Source organism: Semicossyphus pulcher, unplaced genomic scaffold, assembly GCF_022749685.1.
Source record: "Semicossyphus pulcher isolate SPU_LCO1_2020_fin unplaced genomic scaffold, fSemPul1.0.p SCAF_19, whole genome shotgun sequence".
Taxonomy (NCBI): Eukaryota; Metazoa; Chordata; class Actinopteri; order Labriformes; family Labridae; genus Semicossyphus; species Semicossyphus pulcher.
This window is the reverse complement of record NW_027211692.1, coordinates 14,626,430-14,651,219: the sequence shown is the minus strand read 5'-3', so window position 1 is coordinate 14,651,219 and position 24,790 is coordinate 14,626,430. Positions and strand designations below refer to the sequence as shown.

The window sequence follows — 24,790 nt, the reverse complement described above, 5'->3', positions numbered from 1 at the left end:
GCGTTTAAAGAGCAGTGAACCTTCCCATTGGCTCTTTCTCCCTAGAACTACGCACAATACTCCCCTGAGAGGTGTGTGTGCGCGTGTTAGCTGCAGTTAGGCAGTCGGAGTGTAACAGGACAACGCACAGTGTGTGTGCTTTGAGACACACGTGCATTGTGAATGTCACTGGACAGGGAGTGTCGAAATATCAGAGGCTAGTGGCTTTAAATACTACTTCCTGGCCGCCTTTGAACCTAGCAGCAAACAATGCCGACCACCTGGATGACAGACAATGTGCAACGATTGACAGGGTGACTATTAGATCTAAGTCCGAGGAATGAGGATTAATAGCAAAGGAAGATGAGAAAAAAGAATTTCCCAAGAGAAAGATCCTCCCAATTATCTCGCTGTGTGGCGTCTTTGGTCTGGAACAGGACGTGAACGTGTAGTCCATTCAAGAGAGCCTCTCTGTGGACTCGAAATTAGCAGCACTAGTTCCAGATCATTCGAACTCCGGCAGATGGTGCCTGACACACACAATGCCTCAAGGTGTGGAAAGAAAGATTATTTATACCGCTCTCTCTTAAGCTCGTCTTTTGGCGCTGAATCTCAGCCTTTAAAAAGGATGAAAAATTAAAAAGGTGAAAGTAAGCTGAAGTAGGGTGATGCCTCTCTTGAGTCAAGTCCAGAATCAAAGCTGAGGTCTGACTAAACAGCCTTTCAGTCGTAGCTTCCTTGACATTTCCTTCAAGTGTTTGGGAGTCCTTTGTTTGCAGAACAAAGCGAGCATAGATGCTGCTGTCTGTGTGACCTTTTGCTCTTTTGCGCTTTGATAGATTATTATCCAATCAAACATTTCCTGTAGCAAATGCTAATCTCTGATAATATCAAGGCCTACACAAACACGGCTTTGAACTAATCAGCAGCAAGGCCTCCAACAGATTACACAAATGAGAATAGTAAACAGGGTGTTTAGTATTTCCTGTATAAAACCCCATTAACCAATATTTATATTATTAATGTTGAATCAATTACCTCCGGTTTATGGAAATGGTTGCCCACAGTGGGAAACCCACTGGGAGTAAACAGTTGCAGCTACTGTCAGCTCGTTCTGTTCTCCACTCACTGTGCGCTTGTGTTTGCTCCCTGATGATTCCCCCTAACCCCCCCCGACCAAAACAAAAGGCAGCCATTTCCAGCAGACCATCTCAGATTAGCAAATGGTACACTTCCTGCCCAGCATGAAACGGCAGAGAAATAAGAGGAAGTGGTGGCTGCTGAAGGAGGTCATCGAGCATTGATTATCCTGACATGTTCCTCAACACATTGTAAGTCAAAGCAGGGGGAAAAAAGCAGTTGCTTCTTGACTCAAGGGAAGGTTTTACCACATTCTGTGTGGATGTCCAATCAGTGGTGATGGTAAATGTTGTCAATTGAGGCAACCAAATCCTCAGCTTAAGCTATGCTGACAGAGAAAGCTTAGCTCTCCTGATTGCGGAGCCATGTCGACAGGGCCTACAAGAATGTACTACGCGCTAACAGCCTCGGCCTTGCTAAGATTTTTCCTCGTCCACAGCATCCTCTGCACTTGTCGATGCTATTTTTGCTGTTCATATACAGCATAGTTACACAGCTAGTTTGCAATACAAGGAAAGTCAGCGACTGTTATTCTTCAAGGCCTCCAACTACATTAAATCACAGCGCAGCATAATGCTCAGCTGGGCCCGAAAGACTCGAGGAACATCTGCAACAACGGCAGGCAATTATCACACCATAACCCTCATTCAGATTCAGAGCTGAAAATTGGCAAAAATGTCTCTTTATGTACATCAGGTGGCCAAAAATGTCTCCTTTGCAGGATGCTCATGTTGCTCTATGTCTGTAATAGGTGATCTGTTTGTAATTATATGAGGATTTTGTTGGGTTATACTCGGCTGCAGACACTTTTAGCTGCCAGGTAAGGTGAAATAGCTGCTCTGTATCAGCCTTGTGTGTGATGTCAAGCACAGATAAGGACAGACAGGTGTTCTGGTAGTGTTAGGAGCCTATAATGAGGGGATTTTAGGGCCGATCTGACTTGTAAATTAAATGTTAAAGCAATAGGCTGATTCATAGCACTCACTTATGAATCAAGCTCCTTCATAACTGAACCCTGCAAACCACCACGTTTGAGAAGTACCAGGTTATTTTACTGGGTGCAGTGATGATTCTGATGATAATCCTTGTAGTCTTAAAAAATTTATCGGTTTTTCTATCGTGCACACCTCTCAGTGACCACAAGGCAAACCCACATCTCTGCACTTACCTGGTTAAAGCAGTTTCCATCGTCTCAACCTATCTGTCTCGCTCGTGACCTTTTTGCAGGATCACTTGTTGCATCGTTAGCTCTACTGTGTTTTCTTTTTAACTTCCTGGTGGCAGAACCGGTGGGAGCAGCTACTTTAAATTAGATTTTAACAATCTGGGCGTAAAGTATCACATATATATTTATATCCCATGTTCACAAAGAAACAACAAGATATTCTTCCTTATTAGCTTGCAGCATGTGACAGGGCACGCCACTGACACGAGCCAAGCTGTGATACTCTAACTTTTTAATTAGAAGGAAGACAACTTTTATATGATATGAAGTAAGTTACCAGACAATTTAGGTGTCAGCTGATATTAGGAGATAAAACTAAAAATAACTCACAAGTCACTGAAATGTGATTGGGTCATGCTTTTCTTCCTCTCGCTTTGAAAGCAGGCCTGTTTTTCTACCATTAATTAAAGCCACCAGCTTTGCCGCAAATATTTCAGCTGGGCACAGTCTCATTAAAAGGACAGGATATGCAACAAAATATGGAACATTTCTTGTATGCTCGGTCTGTTGTTTGGCAACTGTGTATATTTAGCTACTATCAATACACTGCTATGAGTCTGCCAAGCACTAATGCAAAGAATCTGCCTCCATGGTCGACAGCAGCATCCAGGTCAGTGCCGGGCTGCAGGATAATAAACTGCCTCAGATGACTGTGCAGGAAGCTCAGGCACGGATCAGGCAGGGAGAAAGCCTGACCTCAACTTTCTTTCTAATAAAAACAACACAGGGCCCGCAGACAGGTACAGTGGGGCATGCCACTTGATTTACCTGGGGCTTACTTTGTAGAGCAGGCAGGGCGTGTCAGGAGAAGGCAGGAGCAGAGACCCCGTGTGTGCACCTGCATCCATTCCTATGTGTGTTTGTCCGTGTCTTGTAATGGAAAAGGAGCCGTGTGTGTGTGTGTGTGTGTGTGTGTGTGTGTGTGTGTGTGTGTGTGGAGTATGCAGCCTCACAAGAGACAAGTCTGGTTGTTAGGTTGGAGCTTCCCTACGACCTAATGAGGTCGATGGAGGCTTGTTACCAGCCTCCCCTCTCTTCTCCGTGCAGTGGGCGGGTGCTCCACCAGTCTTACTCTCATGGCTTGATTTGAGTGTGTAATGGCTGAAATCACCAGCACCAGTAACCTTTATGTCTCACGGTATCAATAACCCTGATGCGTAGGTTGAATTCGTACCCCGAGGGCCTTTCTGTTTGTGGATGCTACATTAGTGCTGCTTTTATTTAGCCCTTTATGTCCCTCTCTCTTCCCGTCTCTAAATGTGTCTTGACGCTTCCTGGATGGTTTCCAATATTTCATTTGGTTGTTTTTCACGTCCGTGTGACAGCGTCGCTACAGTGAAAAAGTCCCCTGTCAGTGTTAAAATTTGCACTCAGGATGCCATTTCCAGAGAAACAGGTTATTGCATATGTCAATCAAATAAATGACTGAGTGCCCTCGTTGGACTTTATCAAGTGAGGTTGCAATACTGAAAACAAATTTCCTCCTCTTATTCTCTTTATTTTTCAGTGTCAATATGAATCACATGTAAGCCGCCTTCAAAGATGGATTCATCGCATAATCAGTTGTAAACACCGTCTATCAATCTGCAAACGTTCGACTGTACATGTTTTATAAAAGCTATTAGTTTACCTGTTACAGAACAACAACACAGCACATTATCTTTCCTAATAAACGGTGGAAATACATCATTTCCTAATAACCATCTTCCACCTTTCCCGTGTCTAAATTGTAACTATTTATTACCTCTCTCAGGAACTAAATCGAATGCAAATGCACCTTCACATATGAGGGATGCTGAGAGAAAGGGGCCATAATTGCAATGCCAAGATAATGACACAGTAATTGCTACTCTGGATGAGCAGGTTTATTTTCAGCACAGCAAAAGTCGAAGCAGCTCCCACCTACACAGCCCGTCTGCAGAACAGGGCCTTCACAATCGTGATAACTTGCCTCCTCTACTCATTCAGCAACAAAGGGGAGCTATTTTCCCGGGGAAAGGGAATTCACAAGATAGTCATTGACTTTACCGGCATCAGTGATTCAGACCTGGAGTCTAAGAGGGCTGCTGGAGATAGAAAACTAATTAGGATAGAGGCTATCGCAGGGCGGAATCAAACACTTTGACAGTATTGACAGGGCGGTATCAGCTGGAGGTTTGGCTTCCTCTTTGCATAGACTGGGAATAAGGGAATAGGTTTCATGCTGCAAACCCTATTTGTAACAACGGAACAGCATATTATAATACAACTCTATGAGAAAATGCGGTGTGAATAATTGGCATAGTCACATTGGGGAAGACAATTAATCATGCAAACTTGATGAGTGAATACATTAATCAAAGACACTTGTCAAACAAAGCCTGAAGCTATAAAGAGAACATTGGGATTTGGGATGGGATTTTTTTTGTGTATTGTCAGGTGAAAAAAGGGCTGTAGCTAATGTGTGTTTCTGTTTGTGTAACTTTCTGCTACATCCATGCACGGTATATGTTCTTTAGTGTGCGACATGTATGTAGCCGTGTCTGTGCATGCTCGTGTGTTTGAGTGAGCTGCACAATCAAATCCCAGGCCTCTGTAACCGCGGTGATTCAATACAACAAAATTATTGATTAAATGCGGCTCATCGTAAGATTAGCTCCGCAGTTTATTGCGGGGTTTAATAAGCTGACTCCTGCATCGCTGCCTCATGATTGGATGACATTAGTACTCAGAAAGGAAAAAGGCCTGATTATTAGTTTTCCCTCTGCCTGATGCCAGCTCAAAAAAAGCATTTAAAATTATATGGGAGGTTCGGCTGCAATTACAAAACGGTCCCTTTAATGGAAGCGCGATAAAAGCAGCTAATTTGAGAATAGCGGCATCATTATCTAGTTGCAGCGAGATTAAAGGCCTAAAATCATGCTGTAAGTGTGCTCTAATTAAAATAAGACAATACTACAACTACAAAGACATAGTTACATGGAGGCAAAAGAAGAAAAAATGTGTGTTAATGAGCATATTAGAAAGAAATCATGCTTTTTAATTAGGATGAGCCAATGAAGGCTGAATAAAGTTATGCCTCTTTCGCTCCCAAACTAAATCATTCTATGTTGTAATTATGATGCGCCCCTTTATTAAAAACATTATCAAACTATAATTACTGTTGTAAAACTGTAACAAACAAACACCCTTAAATTGAATCTGTTGTTACACACCGTTATCTGATGAGAAACCCTACATGGAGGACGTGTAGCTACTGGATACGAGACAAACACTCTCACATGTGCGTCTTATCTGTTTCTGGTGGTCAGTGGAGGCCGCCGAGCTCGCCGCTCTGCAGAGAAAAGCCCCGTCACTACTGTGGAGATCCAGGAGAGCCAGATAATGCCTCTTGCTTTCATAGATCAGTGCCGGGGGTCACCTGGGAATAGGAGGACGCGGTTAGATGCAAGACTGAGGGATTGTGGGTAGAAGGTGAGGTCAGGCTATTTAAGGATTACATCCAGGACAGGTCAACTGCTCACAATAGTGAGGTCGCCTGGTTGGCTGCAGCACTGTTTAGCCTATTAAATGATGAGGGATGGATGCAGTGTGGCTGCTGCTCTGTTCTCTATCCGCTGAATAATAAAGAATGAGAACACAGGTGTGCGTACATTTGTGACTGGCTGTGCTGCATGTGAAGGTACCGTCACAAATTGATTAAACTTTTAATATGTTTTTCTTAATAATGCTGTACGTTTATATGCATCGTATTCCATCAGTTTAAAGACCCTCTGTGCCCATTAACAGCATCCCGCTTCTCAAAGGAGCTGATTTGGATCTTATGAGCCAATTAAATGGCTGTTATCAGTTGTGTTCATGGGTTAAGATATAAAGTAGTAGGGCCTGCATTACCTCCTAGTTGTTGGTCATTATTAACTATAGAAGTGTGCAAAGACCTAAAGTTATATATTTACGTGTGGGCACAGTAATGATGAAGCATACTAGGGTATACAAGGCTATTACCTCACAGCATAATGATTTTAATAAAAGTTATCTGCGTTGACTTTGGCCATTTACCCCGATCCTCGTCTCTAAGTACCTCAGAACTGGACAAACTCATAAAGTTGATGGATGTTTTCATAAAAACACTGAGTGAGACAACAAACAGACATATTACTAAAAACATTAGTGTGCTCCTCTTACAGCCTTTGGAGTATTTAGAACATTTTATGTCTTAGAAAGTCATTACATTTTATTATCTACCCACAGCGTTGTTCCAAACGACTCTGCCCTCTCACCATGCAGTATTGATAGTTTGGTAGTAAAAGTGTATTAATGTTGTGTCCTGTAGCTGCTGCAGACAGTTTATCTGAACAAATGTTAAGAATGGTAAAGTCCAGACTGCCCTTTTTTATGGCTGCACATTTTGCAAGACCATCATTTCTGACGTTATCATTTAGTTTTATTTCAGAAGGACGTTTTGTGAAATAAAACTTGCAGCACTTCATAAAAGAAAGTCTGGGCTTTTTTGTAAGAAGAAAGTGAACCAGTCTCCTCCTCGCAGCCTTATAATCATAATTTGTGATCACTAGCATGTAGCATGCTTGCAACATAACAGTGTAAATCAATTACATGTACATATATTCATGGGCACTTTTTTAATTTTCAATATGCTATACTTACTGAAACCCAAACCATGATTGGTGTGCATACAAAAGTGATAGATTGTGTAATTTTTCTTAGCAAGCTTTATTTTGAAAGTCTAAGTGGATGTTGCATGTTACTTGTTTATTATTGCTACAATAGCTTGTGGCCTGACCACTGAATCCTGCGTGTGCCAAACTGGAGATCCGTGGATCTCAACTGGTGGGTGGGACTCAAAAATCGGTCTCAGATATGTGCCAGTAGACCAGCACAAAAGCACTGTAGTAGTATAGACCAGTGGCTATCTAACTGGTCCAGCCTCAGGAACCACCACCACCTCCTTAATGACTGTTATTTAGTGACAAATGGTGCAGTTTGAGACGGAACAAAACATTAGTTGTGTGTCATCATCACAAAATACAACAGTGTAATGGTCAATCAAAATGACCAGCAGGTGGCAGTGCATCAGAGAAAAACATTCCCTCTGCAATTCATTCAATTAAAAGCCTTTTTTCAACAGAAATGAACTTAAAAAAGTGCAACATAAATGAAACAAAAAAAAGGGCTCATCATGCTTCAAGAATGTAGCGGTAGCTGGGATTACCCAATCAGTGCACGGAGTGTGAATAAACTACACAACTACTGTATGCTTGTCTTGGAAACCCATCTCCTTCAAAATAAAAGCGCAGCACATATCCCCAACCCACTGAAAACAGCTCCGCGTCCCACTTTTGGGTCCCGACCCTCCAGTTGAGAACCATATAACATCATATTTTTAAGCTTAGGTCCACAGAGCAAGCCGACGTATTGACGACTTGGCAGTGAGAATGCGTTGAAAACACAATGTCCCACAAACTGTCCGACAGTTGAAGCCAAAATAATTGAGGCACACGGTCCCACTCCCCACTATTTTTCTACACATCTAATAACTGATGCAACTGGTGCAACAGTTTTCACATCATTCCAGCAACAATAGCCTTTTTGACATTTTTTAGCATTGCTTTCACACTTTGTGTCCTATTGAATAAAACTGGCAGGCAGCAAAGACCCCCCGCTGGGCCACTTTAGTTTCTGTTTGTGATTGTTAACTTTGTTTTGAAGTTTAAGCTCCCGATCGATTCCTGGTTATTTTTATTTTTTATCTCAGTATGTGTGTGAGAGTTTTCTGAACCAGCAGCATATTGACTGCTGTTTATTCACACTCCACGGACACAAAGTGGCTTCTGAGCTGAGAGGACAATGGTGGACTGCGACACCACTGACAGCTGTCTGGCACTGCTTACTGCGGCCCCAAAGACTCGAAAACAATAGACGCAAAATTTTCAAAGAGGCACATTTTCATAAAGGCAGTGAGCATGATGGCTAAACACTGGAGAGCTTCAAAAGACTATACAGCTAAATGGACACTTAAAGTAATGTGCTGCTTGTTTTTAGCCTTGTCTTCTTTGTTTAAAAATTGAGAAGGGGATATGTTTGTTTGAAAACAGAGTGTTTTCAAGCAGGAAATCGCAGCACTCAGGAAATAATTACAAAGAAACGGGTATTGATTAGCAATACAGTTGAACCTTTGCATACATGGAAAGACCAATTTGTGCTCTGAGAGAGTCAAGCCTCCATATATTGCACCTTTGAGGTTGTTATTTTGGTAAAATGACTACATTCATCAATGTTTGATTCCATTTTCTAATTTGTGAGTCCAATTGCTCACCATTGTTGATGTTGTTTCCATGCATTAATGGTTGTCTATCCCTTCTTCATTAAAGGGAAAAAGTTGTTTAATCTTATTGCACTTGTTAAAAATGGAACAGAAAATGTGTTTCTTCTAAGTTGAATCAATCATGTACAACAACATACAGTACATTAAAACTAAACCTCTGTAGTTCCAAGAGGCAGTTTATTTAGCTTGCATTTACATTCTGCTCATAAAGCTCCAACAATGGGACAAGTATTTAAAGTAGCTATAGGGAGTTTGCCATAATGAAACGTATATGGTATTCAAGCAATTGAGACCATTTGAAACTGTAAAGTGGAGTTAATCTCTCTAATCAGTTTGCTTTGTGCGATGTGAGCTGTGTTTCACATTGTTCTTGTCGGCACAGTGCCATGAACCAATCGCAGACAAAATGACCGCAGAGAGGGCAGAGGGCCAAATGCTCAGACATTCCCTGTCCAAGTGTTTGGATTTTGTGGCCAGCTATCTATTTCAAAATCTTCGAAACTCTGTGCTTTGCTTAAAAATTATTACCTTGGGATAAAACCGATTCCTTTGAATCTTAATATATCTTTACTGAGCAAAATCCTTACTTGACCTCGTCTTAGCCTGGTGTAAAGAATGCATCAGCTTTGATCAGGACTGCAGACTCTGATCATCACTCCATTTGGCCCTTGGTAGACCATCTTATTCCTAATTCATAGAAGAATTTATTTGGAGGTTTGATCTCTGACCATGTTAGTCTATCTGGTGAGAATAGTTGGTGACTTTAATATTCACCTATAAAGGCCCTCTTTGCTCTAACTAAACCTGTTCTGGCACTTCTCTGTACTTTTGGTTTTCGCTCAGTTTGAGCATGAACTCGCTCACCGCTCGTGGTCTCTCCTTTGATTCTCTTTTCCATCATCTGCACTGGCAGATCACTTTCTTATTAATTTGAATGGACACTAACCTGCCCTTTTTCTGTTGGTGGTGATGTGTTTACCATTTGTCACATCCTTCAAACTTATCTTTACTTGATGGAGAGTGGGTGGGTGTGCGGGTGTGTGTGGCAGCTCAGTGACATCCCCTCGCCAACAATGGAGAGCGACACAGAGTCACAAGACAGATATGCCACAGAGAGCTCTTTTGAGGTGGAGGACTTCTCCCCTCCAGAGTCCCCTGAAGAGCACTTCAGTATGGTGGAGGACCGTGGCGGTCCCGAGCCCTATCATTAGAGCCGTTGGCTCCAGCCCCACTAATGCCTGAAGCCGGAACTTTTAGAGCTGAGGCAATGCAAGGGCAAGAGAGAATGGACGCAGTCTCTGAGTGGTAACGTAACGTTAGCTAGAAGGCTAATGTACAATGTGCTAGCAAAAATAGTGTAATTTTTATTTTATTTTTTGTGTATTTTTATAAATTTGGTAAGAATTGTCAATATTAACACCAGCATTGATGCTTTCATCACAGTACAGCAACATTATTTAGATTACAGCTCAAAAACATGTTTAAGTGTGCAGTTACTCTTTAAACACTGCCCTTTCTGGTCTCCTAGATTCTGTTGCAGCTTTTTCCAAAACTAGACAGTCTACACCCTGGTTCACGTCAGGTTGAGCCTATGTTCTTGTACATTTTGAGAAAAAAACCCAGCAAGTTTTCCACAGTAATAAAACTTTAAATTGTTCTTGTGTTAAACATGGAGTACCTCAGGGCTCGGTTCTTAGCCCACTGCCTTTTCCTCTTTATATTTTACATCTTGGCCAAATCATACAGAGTCATGGTATTCACTTCCATTGCTACACAGATAATACCTTACTTATTAAATTAGAGGCCTGCTTGTTTGCTGTAAACGAGATGCCACAAAATTCCCTGCTCTTACATTTTTGTACAATTGAGATGTTGTTTTTTGGCTCTGCTCTACCGAGACGGCATTCTAATCAAGTAGGGCTTACTCTCAACAGGAATGATATTTTTGTTTGTTGGACAGCTAAGAATCTTGGCGTTACATTTGATACTACTATCTGTTTTGACTGCCACATTAAAGAAATCCCCAAGTTTGCCTATTCTCAGCTATACATTAAAGCCAGAGACCCTGCTTTACGTCTGTTTAATCCAGAATTGATCACTGTAACGTTTAATACTAGGACTAAAGGTCTTCAGAACAGACATTGCTGCAGCTAGAATTCTCACAGAAACTAACACATCCCAACCATTTTACTTTCCCTTCATTGCCGCCCTATACTTCAGACTTTCAAGTACCTCTGATGACTTGCGTAATTATAAATGGGCACACCTATCTGATCTCCTTAAACCTTATAATACCTTCCCATGCTCTTTGCTTTCAGAATACAGGATTCAGGTTGGTCTCTAGAGTTAAAAAGAAATTAGTTAGCTGCAGGGCCTTTTCATGCTTCTCTCCTCCAAAATAGCCTCCTGTTGCCGTCACACATTCTGACTCTGTTAAGACCTTCAAATAAAAATTTAAAACTCTTTTCACCCTAACCTTGGGTTATGTATTGTTTGATTTCAACCTCTCCGTCTCAAATTTTTCCTGATAAGGAATCAGAACTTTCTGAAACCCACTGGCTCTCTCTGTCCCCGTGTTTCTTTGCTGTCCCACAAGCACATGGGTATGCAAGCTGTGTGCCTGCTTCTCTCTCCCCCTCTCTCTTACTACCCCTCTGCTTGTCGTTTCTTTTCATCCTGGCTTCTCTGTGCTGGACCATCGGCTGTCATGGGACCTCCCTCTCTCTCCCCTGGCTGTCAGTGTCTTGTGCCAGATGTTTTGAATGTGAACATTCATCCTCCAGGAGATTCAGCCCCTCCTTTTGTATCTGTCTACCCTGTGTATTTGCTTCCTTTCTTCTAGCTTTGTGAATTGTGTGCTTGAGCTTTCCTTCTCGAGTGTTTGTCCAGCCTGTCCACTTGAAATTCTCCCTGGACTTCCTCACCAAGAAGTTGCTTTACTTTCTTCTGTATCCCTATTCTCATAAATGTGTGGTCACCTTGCTTGTCCATACAGCAATTTAACAATGGTCTTCTATTATGTACAGATAAGACTAATGCATGTCCGTTTGTCCTGATAGACAGTACCTTCTCTGTTGCTCTTCCTGATGGTTCTTTAATTTTTTTTCAGGTGGTTTGGAATAATTTTCCTTCTTTGAATTGGGTCTAAGGATAGAGACTTTGGGTTATGCAAGTCAAATTGACTGGACGTTGCTTGAATCAACTCTCTTTCACAGAAGTCATGGTAGTACTTGCAATAATCAGTTAGGCTGGATTTAGGGCATTATCTTATCTGAACTGTGTTTGTAACGGTTAAAGTGAATATCTAACTATTCATAATTTAATCCACATAGTGCACTCCAAGCTGTGTGACAGTAATGCTAAGCTTCCCAGCTTATTTTCTTTAATCCCCCATCATGGTGATCAAAGGAGAAACAAGGATAAGCACTAAAGCAAGCACCACAGGGGGCACTTGATGAATGAAACTTTTTGTACTCTGTTGGGTCACAGCAAAAACATTTTTCTTTTGAAAAATTGCCAGTGATACTGCTCTGCTTTGTCATGGTCCAATTTTTGGTTGTATCAGCGAGTCAATGTACAACAGCCTCCATACATCACCTGTGTTGATTGCTTTGTCCATGTTTAGTTTGTTTGGATATTAGCTCTGGTACAGATTTAATGAAATTATCAGCCTTAGTCACAGTTGAGGTAAATGAGGTATTTGGTTTGGCAAATTCTCCAACAAAGAGAAAAGCCATGAACGGGGGCCAAAAGAGTCCTTTGAATCAAAATTCAGATGTTGGCAGATATTCAGTGTTTTTTGGCAGCGCTAGCAAAACCCTACTGTCTAGTAATAGAGTTAAAAACCAAACCCCCCCAAAAAGCAGAGGACCCTGCACACTGCCCTGGGGAACTCCACAACGGACAGGCATAGCCTTTGACAAGAGCTCACCAACATCCACTTGTTCCATAATGAAATGCTGATATTCACAGAATTAAAGTATAATATTGTAAGTCAAGTAGAATTGAACAGTACATAATTTTCCTTCTAAAGAAACAAGACAAGAGAAAAGTTGAGCAAGAGTTTCCAAAACCAGAAAGAAAATAATAAAGGAACATACAGTACGTCTAGTAAGATCAAACGATTTCTAAAGAATCATTCTGAGTTAAGGAAATAAACAATCTTTGCTTTGAAAAGATCTTCTTGAACCTCTGACTGGCATTCAGCGTTTAATCACCTCACCACGCCACACATTTATTCTATCAGACACAGATACAATAAAATCAACAGTACTGTGGGATCTGTCACAAAGAGACGCTGGTTTGGCAATCAGTGTGGTAGGACCAAATCATTTATGCAAATTTGCACGAGCACTGTTAATCATACGTTGTAGCTCCCAGGCGTCGGGTGGTCTGCTTGTTACAAATATCGAATTATGGAGAAAAAAAAAAGTTATTTATAGTGTACAGTTTACAAAGGATAGAATAACATGCACAATGTGTTTGAGCCCTCAGAGCAGAGCCAGTGACTTCGCCAGGTGCTCCACTACAACCACCGTACTTGTGGTTGGGAAGCCTGTAAGGTATTAGCATAAGCCCATCCTACTGGATGGTATGAGCCTGTGTAAAGATGGGATGGAACGGGTTCCATAAAAAATGACAGAAAAAACAAGAAGATTGCCATAATATGCTGCATTTTAAAGGATTCACGTGGGTTACTGGTTAACGTTTAAGCATTCAGAAAGGTGTCCTCTGTGTTTTAACATTCCTTGTGCGAGACCCTGAATCTGTTTTTGGTCAATGACCTTGGCCTCTTAGGAGAATTACATGATTATCATCATCATCATCATCATCAGACACAGGCCACTGGGGACAAAATTTAAAGACTAGGAGATAGTGAAGGCAGCAGGAAGAGAGCAGAGGGATGTTTGTATGACCTAGCAGTGAGAAACAGTCTCAAGTACTGTAAGTAAGGGTGTAGGGCGGACAGATAAATACGATTAGACAGCACAGGGCATCTGCAGGGTACACACACAGACGGATGCCCCCGAGGCAATGCTTACACTTCTTACCAGGAGTGCTCCTCCCTTTCTTTATTCTATTGCAGCTTCTCTCTAAACCCTGCTTCTCCCTGCACGGAGGCTTTCCTCTGCGCTCCTCTGCTAACTTTTCTTCTCAGACACGGCAGATGCTCAGTATTTGTACTCTGTGTTACACACATAAATGTACTGCTTGCACACACACTATGGACTTAGCACTGTTCCCTCTGCACAAATCCAAAGCTAAATACTTTGAGTTGTGTTCATCCTCCAGTTATGTAGCCAGCCTGTATTCAGCTTTAGTTTGCCCTTTCTTAACATTCAGTCGGTGTGCAAGTCTTTGTGCAAGTGTAAGTTAATCTAATTAATGCAGTGACATTCAGATGTACCGTAGGTGAGATGTACCCGACCCTAATAATAAATTCACAAATTGCTAAGACAATGTCCTTTGCGAGGGAGACGTGTCCTGAAAATGTCTGAGGTCTTGAAAATCAACAGCGATTATGAGTGCTCAGAATAAAAACACTTCAAGCTTGTATGAGTTGTGAAAGGGCACAAAAGCCTGTTTAAAGCACTTAGCCTTCACAAGTCAATGGTTTGGCAGGTTAAGAGAGTGAATTTAGAGATATAGTATTGCTGTAACACTCAGTACCAGAGCATTATACTCGGCTTAAGGAGGTGGCAGGAATGTGTTGGTTATGCTCACACGTCTAAAATAAAAGAAAATCCTGTATGTTGTTCAAAGACAACACGGAGGGGGAAAAAACACTGCCTGGAGAACATAAAAGGAATCAAGCTTCACATGTCAGGTTTGCTACAGATAACCTGGATGTGCCATACTGCCTTTGCCTTGGGTAATCTATACATAGATAAGACAAAAGACAACATCTCAAAAGGAAGAAAACACTTCGCATAGCAACACCAGGACTTAAAGGATATTCACATTTGCTTCAGATCCATCTCAGTATGTACTTGCATGGCCAGCCAATATGAGGACATATCGCTTTCAGGTAGCTGAATAAAGACACCTTCCTTTGTTACACCGTATAGAACAGGAATCCTTCTGTGTTTTCATAGATAGCACTGTTCCCTTGCTTGGCTGAGGGACAGTAAAATACAGGAATACTTTATCCGTTTCTTTTGATTAGTCTTACTCAGTCTGCTGAAGCCTTTTTTAAATCTAGTAAGAAATATTTTCTCCCTTATCTCACATATTGGAATCGCATAAGGAAGCAATCTCTTCCTCCCCTGTATGGAGAGCAGGAACAACTACTACATAAAACTGTTTCGAGTGTCCGTAAAGGCAAGTGAGTGGGGGTTTGACTTGACTTGGTGAACTTATATCATGTAGCATGATGCAGGGAGAATCCCGAGTTTGTTTGTTTGGTGTGGAAACCCTTTAGGGATCAGTGAATTTTGACATTTTCAGCAGGTGACTTTCAGGGTAACAAGTGCAGAATGAAATATACAACAAATGCAGAAAGAGGTCAACAACAGAGAGGCCTAAAATTAATACAACTAGCAGTTATGAAAAGCATATTCTGCGTGGTTCTTTTACTTTGTAACTTTGTGAATCCTGATTTAGCAGTGATGCTGTTGACTGTAGACAGAAGATAACACTGATAGATAACTGTCATGGCAACTACAACCAGGTAAATTATGAAGACAAAAAAGATCCTCAGAAACAATTACAGTGGTTAGAAAATAATTGTGCGGTTGAAGAAATTAAATTAGTTGCAGAGATAAAAATAAGTTTGATGGAGATAGGGATTAGAAGTCGGCAGGATCAGCCTGAAAGCCTGTGAAACCAATTAAGACGGGAGTGCGCGGGGAGGAGCGAACATGGAGATGGGAAAGAGGAGGATGACATAAACATTAATCTTGACAGGTGTGAGAGGAGGGCACAGTTAAGGGGTTTGTAAAATAGGATTTGTCTGTATTTTTTGACACTTTCATTGTGTTGAAATGGAAAATCAGAGAGCAGGATACAGCCTGTAATCAGTCCTGTTACAGCGTGTACCTTCTGTAAAGCCAAATGTAGGTTTTGCTTTAAACAGAATATAACTGAATCTTTTAAATGTAATTTGGTGAGGAGAATCTCACATTGCAATCAGCGCACACAGAGATGTTTGATTTGTTTCTGTCTGTATATAAAAGTCTTAAGATGAGAATTGATTTTGAAAATCAAGTGAATATCCGTGTCGGCTCCGGCGTGTCAACAATAAATGAGCATTTGCGCTCTTCATTTTGATCAAACTAAAGACACATTTAGTCGCCTCTGATGGCGTGCTTGTTCGGCACAACGCCACTAATTGCCGTTTCCCAGCATCACAGTGATCTGTCTGTCAGGGGACGAGAGCTTCACTGTTCATTTGCGTCTCAAATGCTGACACATCTGACACCTGAAACAGCGTCATTGTTTCTATGTTTGTTTTTAAAAGCTCTAATTACACTTTGCACAATTCATTCTATATTGAAGGCGTTGGAGGAAGACGCCTTGTTGTAGAGGCTTTGAATGTAGTGTTTCTTGGTAAAATAGATTAAATTAAATTGCACAAACTATTGGCCTTCCACTTAAGTAAACCCTGCAGAGTTTTTGAAAACAAGAACATTAGCAAAGGAACAATATCTTGATGAGTATGTCCCCATACCCCATTGCATTTGTCTCATGCTCTGCTAGCATGAATACAATGATGCATGTATGCACTAACCGGCACACAGTTGGTCAAATACCTGCCAGCTGCAGAGGCCGTAAGATAAATGTGTGGTGAATGCGAGAGGAACTTTTCCACCCATTATCAGTTTGTGAAGGTAATGGGCCAAGACGTGCAGCAGAGCAGCAGCAAAAGACAGGAAATACGGAGAAGGCTACAAAATGCAAACTGGATGTAAACAATGCAGCTTTACACGTGTTAAAGACCTCCTCCAGTGAAAGTCGAGTGTTTAACCTTGTAAACATCTCCCTGTGGTGTTCTTCATGTGCTATAAGACATATCAAGGACAACATAAGCAGTCATCTCCATGGCTGGGCCTGTCTGCTTTTAAACTGCAGTGTACCAAGGACAGTCTGAACAACACGTTTTCAGATTTGCAGGTTTGAGACGTCACAAACCTAAGGAGCCAATCCTGTTAATGGACGGGGTGACGCTATGCATATCATTATGTGTAACCTATGGCAACCACTTGCTTGTAATTTTTGCAAACTCACTACTGACTACTAACATTAACACTGCTAATTACTACATTTCAAGCAAGCTAAGTTTCAACAAGTTGCCAGTAAACGATGGCAGAGACGCGTTTTGTTTCCAGCTGTAATTTTACGAAAGGAGAAACGTAACACATAGTGGGCGGGGCCTATGCAGATTGGGGAATTTTTAATGAGGGAGAAGGAGGAGACACTTTGAAGTAATAAATTGTGTTTAATATGTTTTTTCTGCAAAATACGTTTAATTACCTTGTAAAAATCCTCCCAAACAGAGCATTTTATACGTCTGAAAACATGCTTTTTATGTTTCTGTGTGTTGATGTGAAACGTGATGGAAACTTGTTTGTTTACAAAAAAAACTCCACCTTCCCACAAAAACTTCAATTTCCTGACATCTCTTTTACATTCCACCTTTTCTTTCTTAAAAGAGTAAAAAGAAGAGCACATGAATATTTACAAAGGGTGTTTACTCCTACTGTGGTACAATTTCATGAATAGTTGTAATGGAAGAACTTTCTGTGCTGGGGGAAATACATAACTTTAACACATCACAATATGTTGTGGAGGATGCAGGCTTAATGCGTTTGAGGAGCCCGCCAGCAGCTACAGGAGCAGACTGAGATTCTGCCAGTTCTCCAAATTAACCACTTAGTCTTAATTTTTCCCTTTAAGCTCATCATGATGTTAGGGTTTTAATAGAGTTTGAATTAATGGAAACATGGTGGATGCTTTCTACATCACTTTATTCACATTAGGAAATCTCTCATTTAAAATGAAGATGGACCCATTATTGGGCGCAGCAGGGTTTAAGAGATAAAAGTTGCTTCTGCAAAGCAATTACTGCAGGAACACAGATTATCCTGAAAAGTACAGTTTTCGTCAAACTGTTTACATGAACATAACCTCATTAAAATGCAGTTTTCTCTCTGCGTGTTTTGCAGGGCCCACTTCCAGGCCTTTGTCACTCACAGCTAATGGATGTCTTTACCCAGTATGCCTACAACGACAGTTTCTACGACAATGGAACGTTCAACGAGACAGATCACGAGCAGAAGCATCCGTACAACTACTACGCCATGCTGCTCACCCTGCTCATCTTCGTCATCGTCTTCGGCAACGTGCTGGTGTGCATGGCTGTGTCCAGAGAGAAGGCTCTGCAGACCACCACCAACTACCTGATCGTCAGCCTGGCGGTCGCCGACCTCCTGGTGGCCACGCTGGTCATGCCCTGGGTCGTCTATTTAGAGGTAGGAGAGCAGAGATGTACACACGCACACGTGTCCTCTCTCTTAGGCTATACCCCTTTTTATCGCTTTGTTTATCTTGCGTCACTGGATCAGCATTAGAAAACAAAGTGATTTTAAGACTTTCAGTAAATGGACTAGAAGAAGATTCCTGTTTTAATATTACATTGCCTTGTACTGAACAAACCCCTTGTCTTGTGATTGACTGGTGATCAGTCCAGGGTGTAGCCTGCCTCTTGCCCAATGACACCTGGAATAGGCCCCAGTTCCCCCGTTCCCTGAACATGATAAGCGGTATAGATAATGGATAAATGGACATTTGAATACCTTCTAAGCTTAATCCAAAAGGGCAGCTGGACTTGGTTGAAGTTCTTGAAGACGTTTCACCTCTCATCCGAAAGGCTTCTTTAGTTCTAAACTGACTGGTTGACGGAGCTAGAAATATAAGCCTCTGTAGGTCATTAGTATGCTAGAGCTTATTAAAACTTCAACCAAGTTCAGTTGCCTTTTTGGATTTAGCTTCAAATTATCCTGACCTGGATGACTGAGAACCTTCACTGACACATTTGAATTACCATGTAGTATTTCCCCCTCACTTTATAGACTATTTTTGCTGCTCCTTTCCATACAAGCCTCTGTGGGCCCTATTTACACGGCGGAAGGTGCATGTCATATGACACAGTCTGTGAAAATGAGGACTGTGTCGGGTAGGAAATAGCAGTGACACTTGCTTTGGCACTTTGCGCTGGGTGTTTGATAGGGACCTAAAAAAGCAAGTCAGACAAACAGTGAAAGATTCATCATTATTTTATCTATTTATACATAAAGGGATTTTTAATGCCTGTAACAGATAGTACCGGGTCATTGTCAGACAAAGCGATTTACAGCACACAGAATGGAAGTGCCATTATTAATATTTTCTGCTGAAACATTTACAGGAAGAAAGGAGGCAGGATGAGGATGAGGACTCCTTAGCAAAGAGATGAGACGTACCACTTTGTCCAGAAGGGGTCGCCAAAAACAACACACCGAAAGTCCCTCGTAGTAGCTTTGATTTGCATTTGTAACACGATAAAATATGGAAAAGTTCAAAGTGGGGTGAGAACTTGTGCAAGGCAATGTATCTTCAATATGACAAATTCGTACACAATATATATAAAAATATAAATTTCCATTTTCCAACAATAGCAGAAAGCATATTATATACAGGACAAAATCTGGTGGCAGTGAAACACAGGTAAAAAAGGGATTGAGTCAAACAAGCTGGCAGCAGTTATCAGCAGGTCAGAGGCTGAAGGTAACTCGGGGGTGAAGGCTTGAATGTCCACATCATCATTGTAAACATCAGTCCTGCAGCGCTTAAAGGCCTGTAACGTAGCAGCAGCATGTAACAACATGAAAATGTCAGACCTCTCAAGTCAGTTAGAGGTCAGACACTTATGAATTATTCCTCCTAATTCTGGAATGCATTCGCCGCTGTGCTGGATAATGCACACCTGTGTTTTAAAAAAGCACTTATGACACATGTAGCCTGCTGAACAGCCTGCGACTACACTCAGGTCCAGCAGAAAAATCATCTCCAATCTTCCAAATCAATTGAGAGCAGGATGTGTGCTATCTTTCAGAAAACTCTCTCCTCTCCATCTGCGGACTGCTGCTCATTTCTCGTGTCCCTCCCCTCGGCCCTGAGGGTTATTTCTGACCATCAGGCTTTAGGTCACGCTATGTGATGTAGAGAAAGGCAATCTAAGACTACAGGGACTCTAATCCTCCTATGTCTCTCAGTGAGTCATGTTGATTAGCACTCTGATCAGATTACAGAGTGGAAATCCATAGGATCTCTGCCTGAACGTACAGCACAGAGGTGACAGGAAATGTGTCACTTTGTTACACTAATCTGACCAGATTATAAATACTTTAACCTGCGTCAATGGTGATTGATTACTAATCCAATACCATTTTTTCCCCATCGTGATTATTATTCACATTAATCACCACACTTTGTTTGTTTATCCATAAATATGCAGACTGCATCCTGTTTGTTTTTATCAGCATTGTTTACTTGCTCTCTCTGTTTTTGTGGGCAGCTGCGTACACACGGCGGGAACCCACATCAAAGCACCTCATGTGGGAGTTGAATTACAAATCGGTCACATATCAAAGCTCCCAATTATAGCAGAAAACTTTCACAAAAAAAAACGTTCATTTGGATTTAACAAATGAAGTGAGTCTCTGATGGTGTAAACTGTTTAAGTGATGTTTGACGCACTGGAATCCCTCTGAAGTCTTCATCAAATGTATGCACGTTTTTGATCAGGAGTTTGAAAGGTGTGTGACTTTTTATAAAACAGCATGAGGTGACCAGAATGCTTTAAGGGAGTGGGGGTATTATGCTAATCTCAAGCTTCATATTTCACCCTGTGATACCCATGGAGTAGCTTAGCATAATTTGCATAAAAAAAACCCCAAAACTCCTCTGCCTCTGCCTGAAACGACTCAGTCAGCTCTGTCCCTTTAAGAAAACCCGCCCCTGCAAGCCCACTTTCCTCTGATTGGCCAGCTCTCAGAAGCCTGCTGAGGCAGCACTTAGTGACGCCACAAAGTGCAGTGCGTAGATAAACCTGGCGTTTACACAAGCAGCAAGCTCCAGTGTTAAAAAATGAAGCCAAGTGCAAAAAAACTGCAGTTCCTCGAGGGGCCACTTGAGGCTGGCTCCAGAAACCAAGAAATAACATTACAGCAGGTGGGAAAATGCCAATTTTTACAGCATGAATAAACATGTTTACAGCCTGGTACAAAAAACAGTTTTGTTATAAATAGCTGATTTTATTGGTTTTATTGTTATTAAGATAACTGATAACTTTTTTTTATATCACACCCATTTTAATTATATTACGCCATATCACAGGGGCCGGCTCACTTGATTGTCTGTGTTGATGTCTAGCAGACAGCCAGCCACACCAGGATCCACCTGTCACACAGTCACTGAGCTTGACTTCACCTGTTTGTGTTGTTGGACCTTTCTGGGGATTTTTTCATTCAAAGTCAGGACAAATAATCCGTCTCTCTCTGTGGGATTGATGGAACTTTATGGCCATGTAAGAAGTCTGAGCTCCAGCTTTCCGGTGGGTTAAATGTTAGTGTTATTGTATTGAAAAATTTTAGCACTAAGTAGCAGGTATACTGTGCTCGCCATACCTGGCTTGTTAGCCTGTTCAGTGTTTTAGCCAGTAAATAGGAGTCAGGAGTTGTTGGCTTTTCCCAGACAGGGATTACGGCGGACCGCAGTGATGAGAAGACCGGTTATTTTAAGTTTCCCGTTACGTGTCAACTCGCCACTATCTCACCGGATGAGCAAACAGACAAGTCCGCTACTTCTGTAACATTATATATATATATACACGTCTTAAAATGCGAAACAGTATCATACCCCCTCTTTAAATAGGAGAAATATGCCACTTTAATACAGCTATGTCTTCAGGATTTGGACGAGAAGAATCCAAAATGGGTTAAAGGGATCTTCCACTGATTTATCACTGCAGTTCTATTACGTTGTCATGCCCCCTCTCTCTCCCCTGTTTCCTGTCTGCCTATTCACCTTCAACCTGTCCAATAAAGCCTAAAAAATATAGTCTAAGCAGAGATAACCTTGATGCTTCACTATGACGTGTGGTGTGCGCTTTAAAGGGAAAAAAAGACGGCAATATGCAGTAAATCAGGCAGATGTGAACAAGAATTTTTATATTTTATCCTCTGACATTATTTATTGGTGATAAAACTTTAACCAACCTGCTGTTTCTGATGCGTTCTGTTGGAAGATCCCCGAGATCATTTGAAACTGGATACATGCACAAAGGATCAATAATGGATCTATAGAAGCGTGTTGATATAGCTGACTTATTTATTTGATGGGTAGATTGAGAAACATTTATCTAAGGAATTCTGTCTGAAAATTTTGAAATTCTGAATTATTAATTAATTAGACTTAAGTGCTTTCTTATGGTTTCCTTTAGTTACAATAACATGAAGAGCAGGCCCATTTAAAGGCAACACTCCAGCCTCCCTGCTTTATGTGTTCTACAGACATGTATCCCCTGCACACCAATAACAACAATTTGAGTGAAACCTTCCTCACATTATAAATATATTGGAAACAAAGTGCTGGCTGTTTGTTTGTCAGAGTCAAACTGTATTACGCGGCGTGTGTTTGGATGCTAAACTGATCTTGGCGTGCTCGTCGTACGCCTTTGGGCTGCTGCTAATGTGTAGAGGGATAATCTGAGACAGGAGAGGAGGAGTGCTAGAAATCCTTGTAAATAAGAAAGTATGTAAAGAAGTGAGAATGATGTGACTGCAGATTCTCTTCACAGTTGCAGATTATCTCCACATTTTAATTTGAAAGTGAAGGCGAGCTACATTTGTTGTCTGGTTTCTATTACACAAAAACAAGCCCTTAAACACCTGATTTCTTTATCTCTGTGCAGACAGTGAGTGTTCATATTTCAGATCGCGGCTGTGACTGAGTTCATGTTGATGTATCAGCATGTACTACGATGAGAGCTTAGTCACACAGTGTGGGCAGGCCATTCAGCTTGCCCTTTATTATTAAATGCTGGATTAGCATTAATTAGCACGGTCCTCGCTTTCTGCCATGTGTGACTGATTTAAAGAGCATATGGAGGGAACATTATGTAAGACTCCAGGTCCAGAGTTTGTTTAATATTTAAAAGGTGAATTAAATGGCACAGGTTTACTGAGGGGGAGTATTAGAATATAAGACTGTAGTTATAGCCTTGGTTGAATTTATAAGGCGCTTATAGTCTTCAAAGGTTTGTTTTAAAGGTTGTTTTTAATTAATTTAATTAATGTGCACACTCACGCTGATGAAAGGGAGCTTCCACACAAGGTGCTGCCTGACCATCGGGAGCAATTTGGGGTTGTGGACAGGAGGAGGTGGGACCACCACAAGAGATATTCAAACTTTTAAAATCAAGCTTAAGTTTACAGTTTATTCTATTGAAAAAGTGTAGACAACGAAATCAATGAAACCACTTCTGTTAAGATTAGTCAGCACTTAAATTTCAACTTGTCAGTTACAGCTGCTTTGGTAATAGCCCTTAAAGTGTTATACTCTAAGTACCCCTCTAACATGTGTTTCATGCGCAGGGCTCAGACTCAAGAACAATGTAACATCTAAAAATACTTTTTATAGTAAAGCGATCGAGGTAGCAATCATACATATGCACCAAGGGTAAGACTTTCAAAATAAAGTCCTCTATTTAACAATAATAAATGTGCAACATCCTGTAAGACTTTCAAAATAAAGTCCTCTTTTTAACAATAATAAATATGCAAAGTATGGTAAGACTTTCAAAATAAAGTCCTCTATTTAACAATAATAAATGTGCAACATCCGGTAAGACTTTCAAAATAAAGTCCTCTATTTAACAATAATAAATGTGCAACATCCGGTAAGACTTTCAAAATAAAGTAATCTATTTAACAATAATAAATATGCAAAGTACGGTAAGACTTTCAAAATAAAGTGATCTATTGAACAATAATAAATGTGCAACATTTGGTAAGACCTTGAAAATAAAGGAATCTAGTTAACAATTACAAACATGAATTGTCCAGTAAGACTTTCAAAATAAAGAGATCTATTAAACAATAAAAATATGCAACCATCGTTAATGATATAAAATGATACATCAGGCAAGACTTTCATATTACAGCAATCATAAGCAATAATAAATAATCAAGGACTGTCCATCTTGTTAATAATAGATATGCAGCATCCTACTAGACTTTCAAAATAAAATGTTCTAGTTAGCCATAAATGTGCAACGGCTGGTTAGAGTAGTATAAAGTAATAAAGTGAGCAATTATGCAACATACAGTTAGTTTCAAAATAAAAGCACATTTTAAGACATTGTGAAAGTTATGAAACAGTCGGCAATTTAGGCACCAGAACTCTTAAAACCATCGTCTTCCTGCAACAATTAACCTCTCCCAAAGCATTACAACGACACTTCCACTTGAACACGTCTCATGTTATCTGGGATCTTACCCTTTAACCAAAATGTGCATCTCTGTATGGATCTTTCCCTTTCTGTTGTCAGACCCAGAGAACAATCTGAGCCTGTCAGAGGCAAATAACAGCAGTGGCACTGCCGCCAGGCATTATGTTGCAACTGTTGCAGCCTGTTTCACAGCTGTTGGATGACGATCTACTGTTCAGGGATTTTTTTCCTATTATACATTATGACCCCTCCCAAAAAGTATATACTAGCAGGATTGTGAATGGTCCCATCTGAGAAAAGTTTTCATGTATTACATAAAGCTGAGTTGGGATGAAAGCGCGATGTACATTTGATTCATTTCAGCCTGATTCTAAGCGACATCCTAAATTGCACTTTAAACTCCATCCTCAGGTCTCCAGACCCCATTACTCTATTTCCAATTTCCCAACACCTTACCCTTGCAAATAAGATGAAAACTGAGACACATTGAATTATGTTGGCATATGCAGTGTGAAGTATAAATTAAGTCTGAGTGGGTTGAGAAAGTGTGTATGTCCCGCAGTCAGCATTTCACAGCATCTATCCCTTTTTTAGCAGTTGTTTTAATTTCCTGAGACATGATGCTGTAAAAAGC

At 40.9% G+C, this 24,790-nt stretch overlaps 1 protein-coding gene across 1 annotated transcript in view; it reads left to right on the top strand.

Moving 5' to 3' along the window:
• drd2a (dopamine receptor D2a) overlaps window positions 1-24,790 on the top strand; it is a 42,487-nt gene that overhangs the window by 4,230 nt on the left and 13,467 nt on the right. The window contains exon 2 of the mRNA XM_069668281.1: window positions 17,831-18,136. Coding sequence (XP_069524382.1) covers window positions 17,864-18,136 — 273 coding nt within the window. The 5' untranslated portion in view covers window positions 17,831-17,863. The remainder of the gene's footprint in view (window positions 1-17,830; window positions 18,137-24,790) is intronic.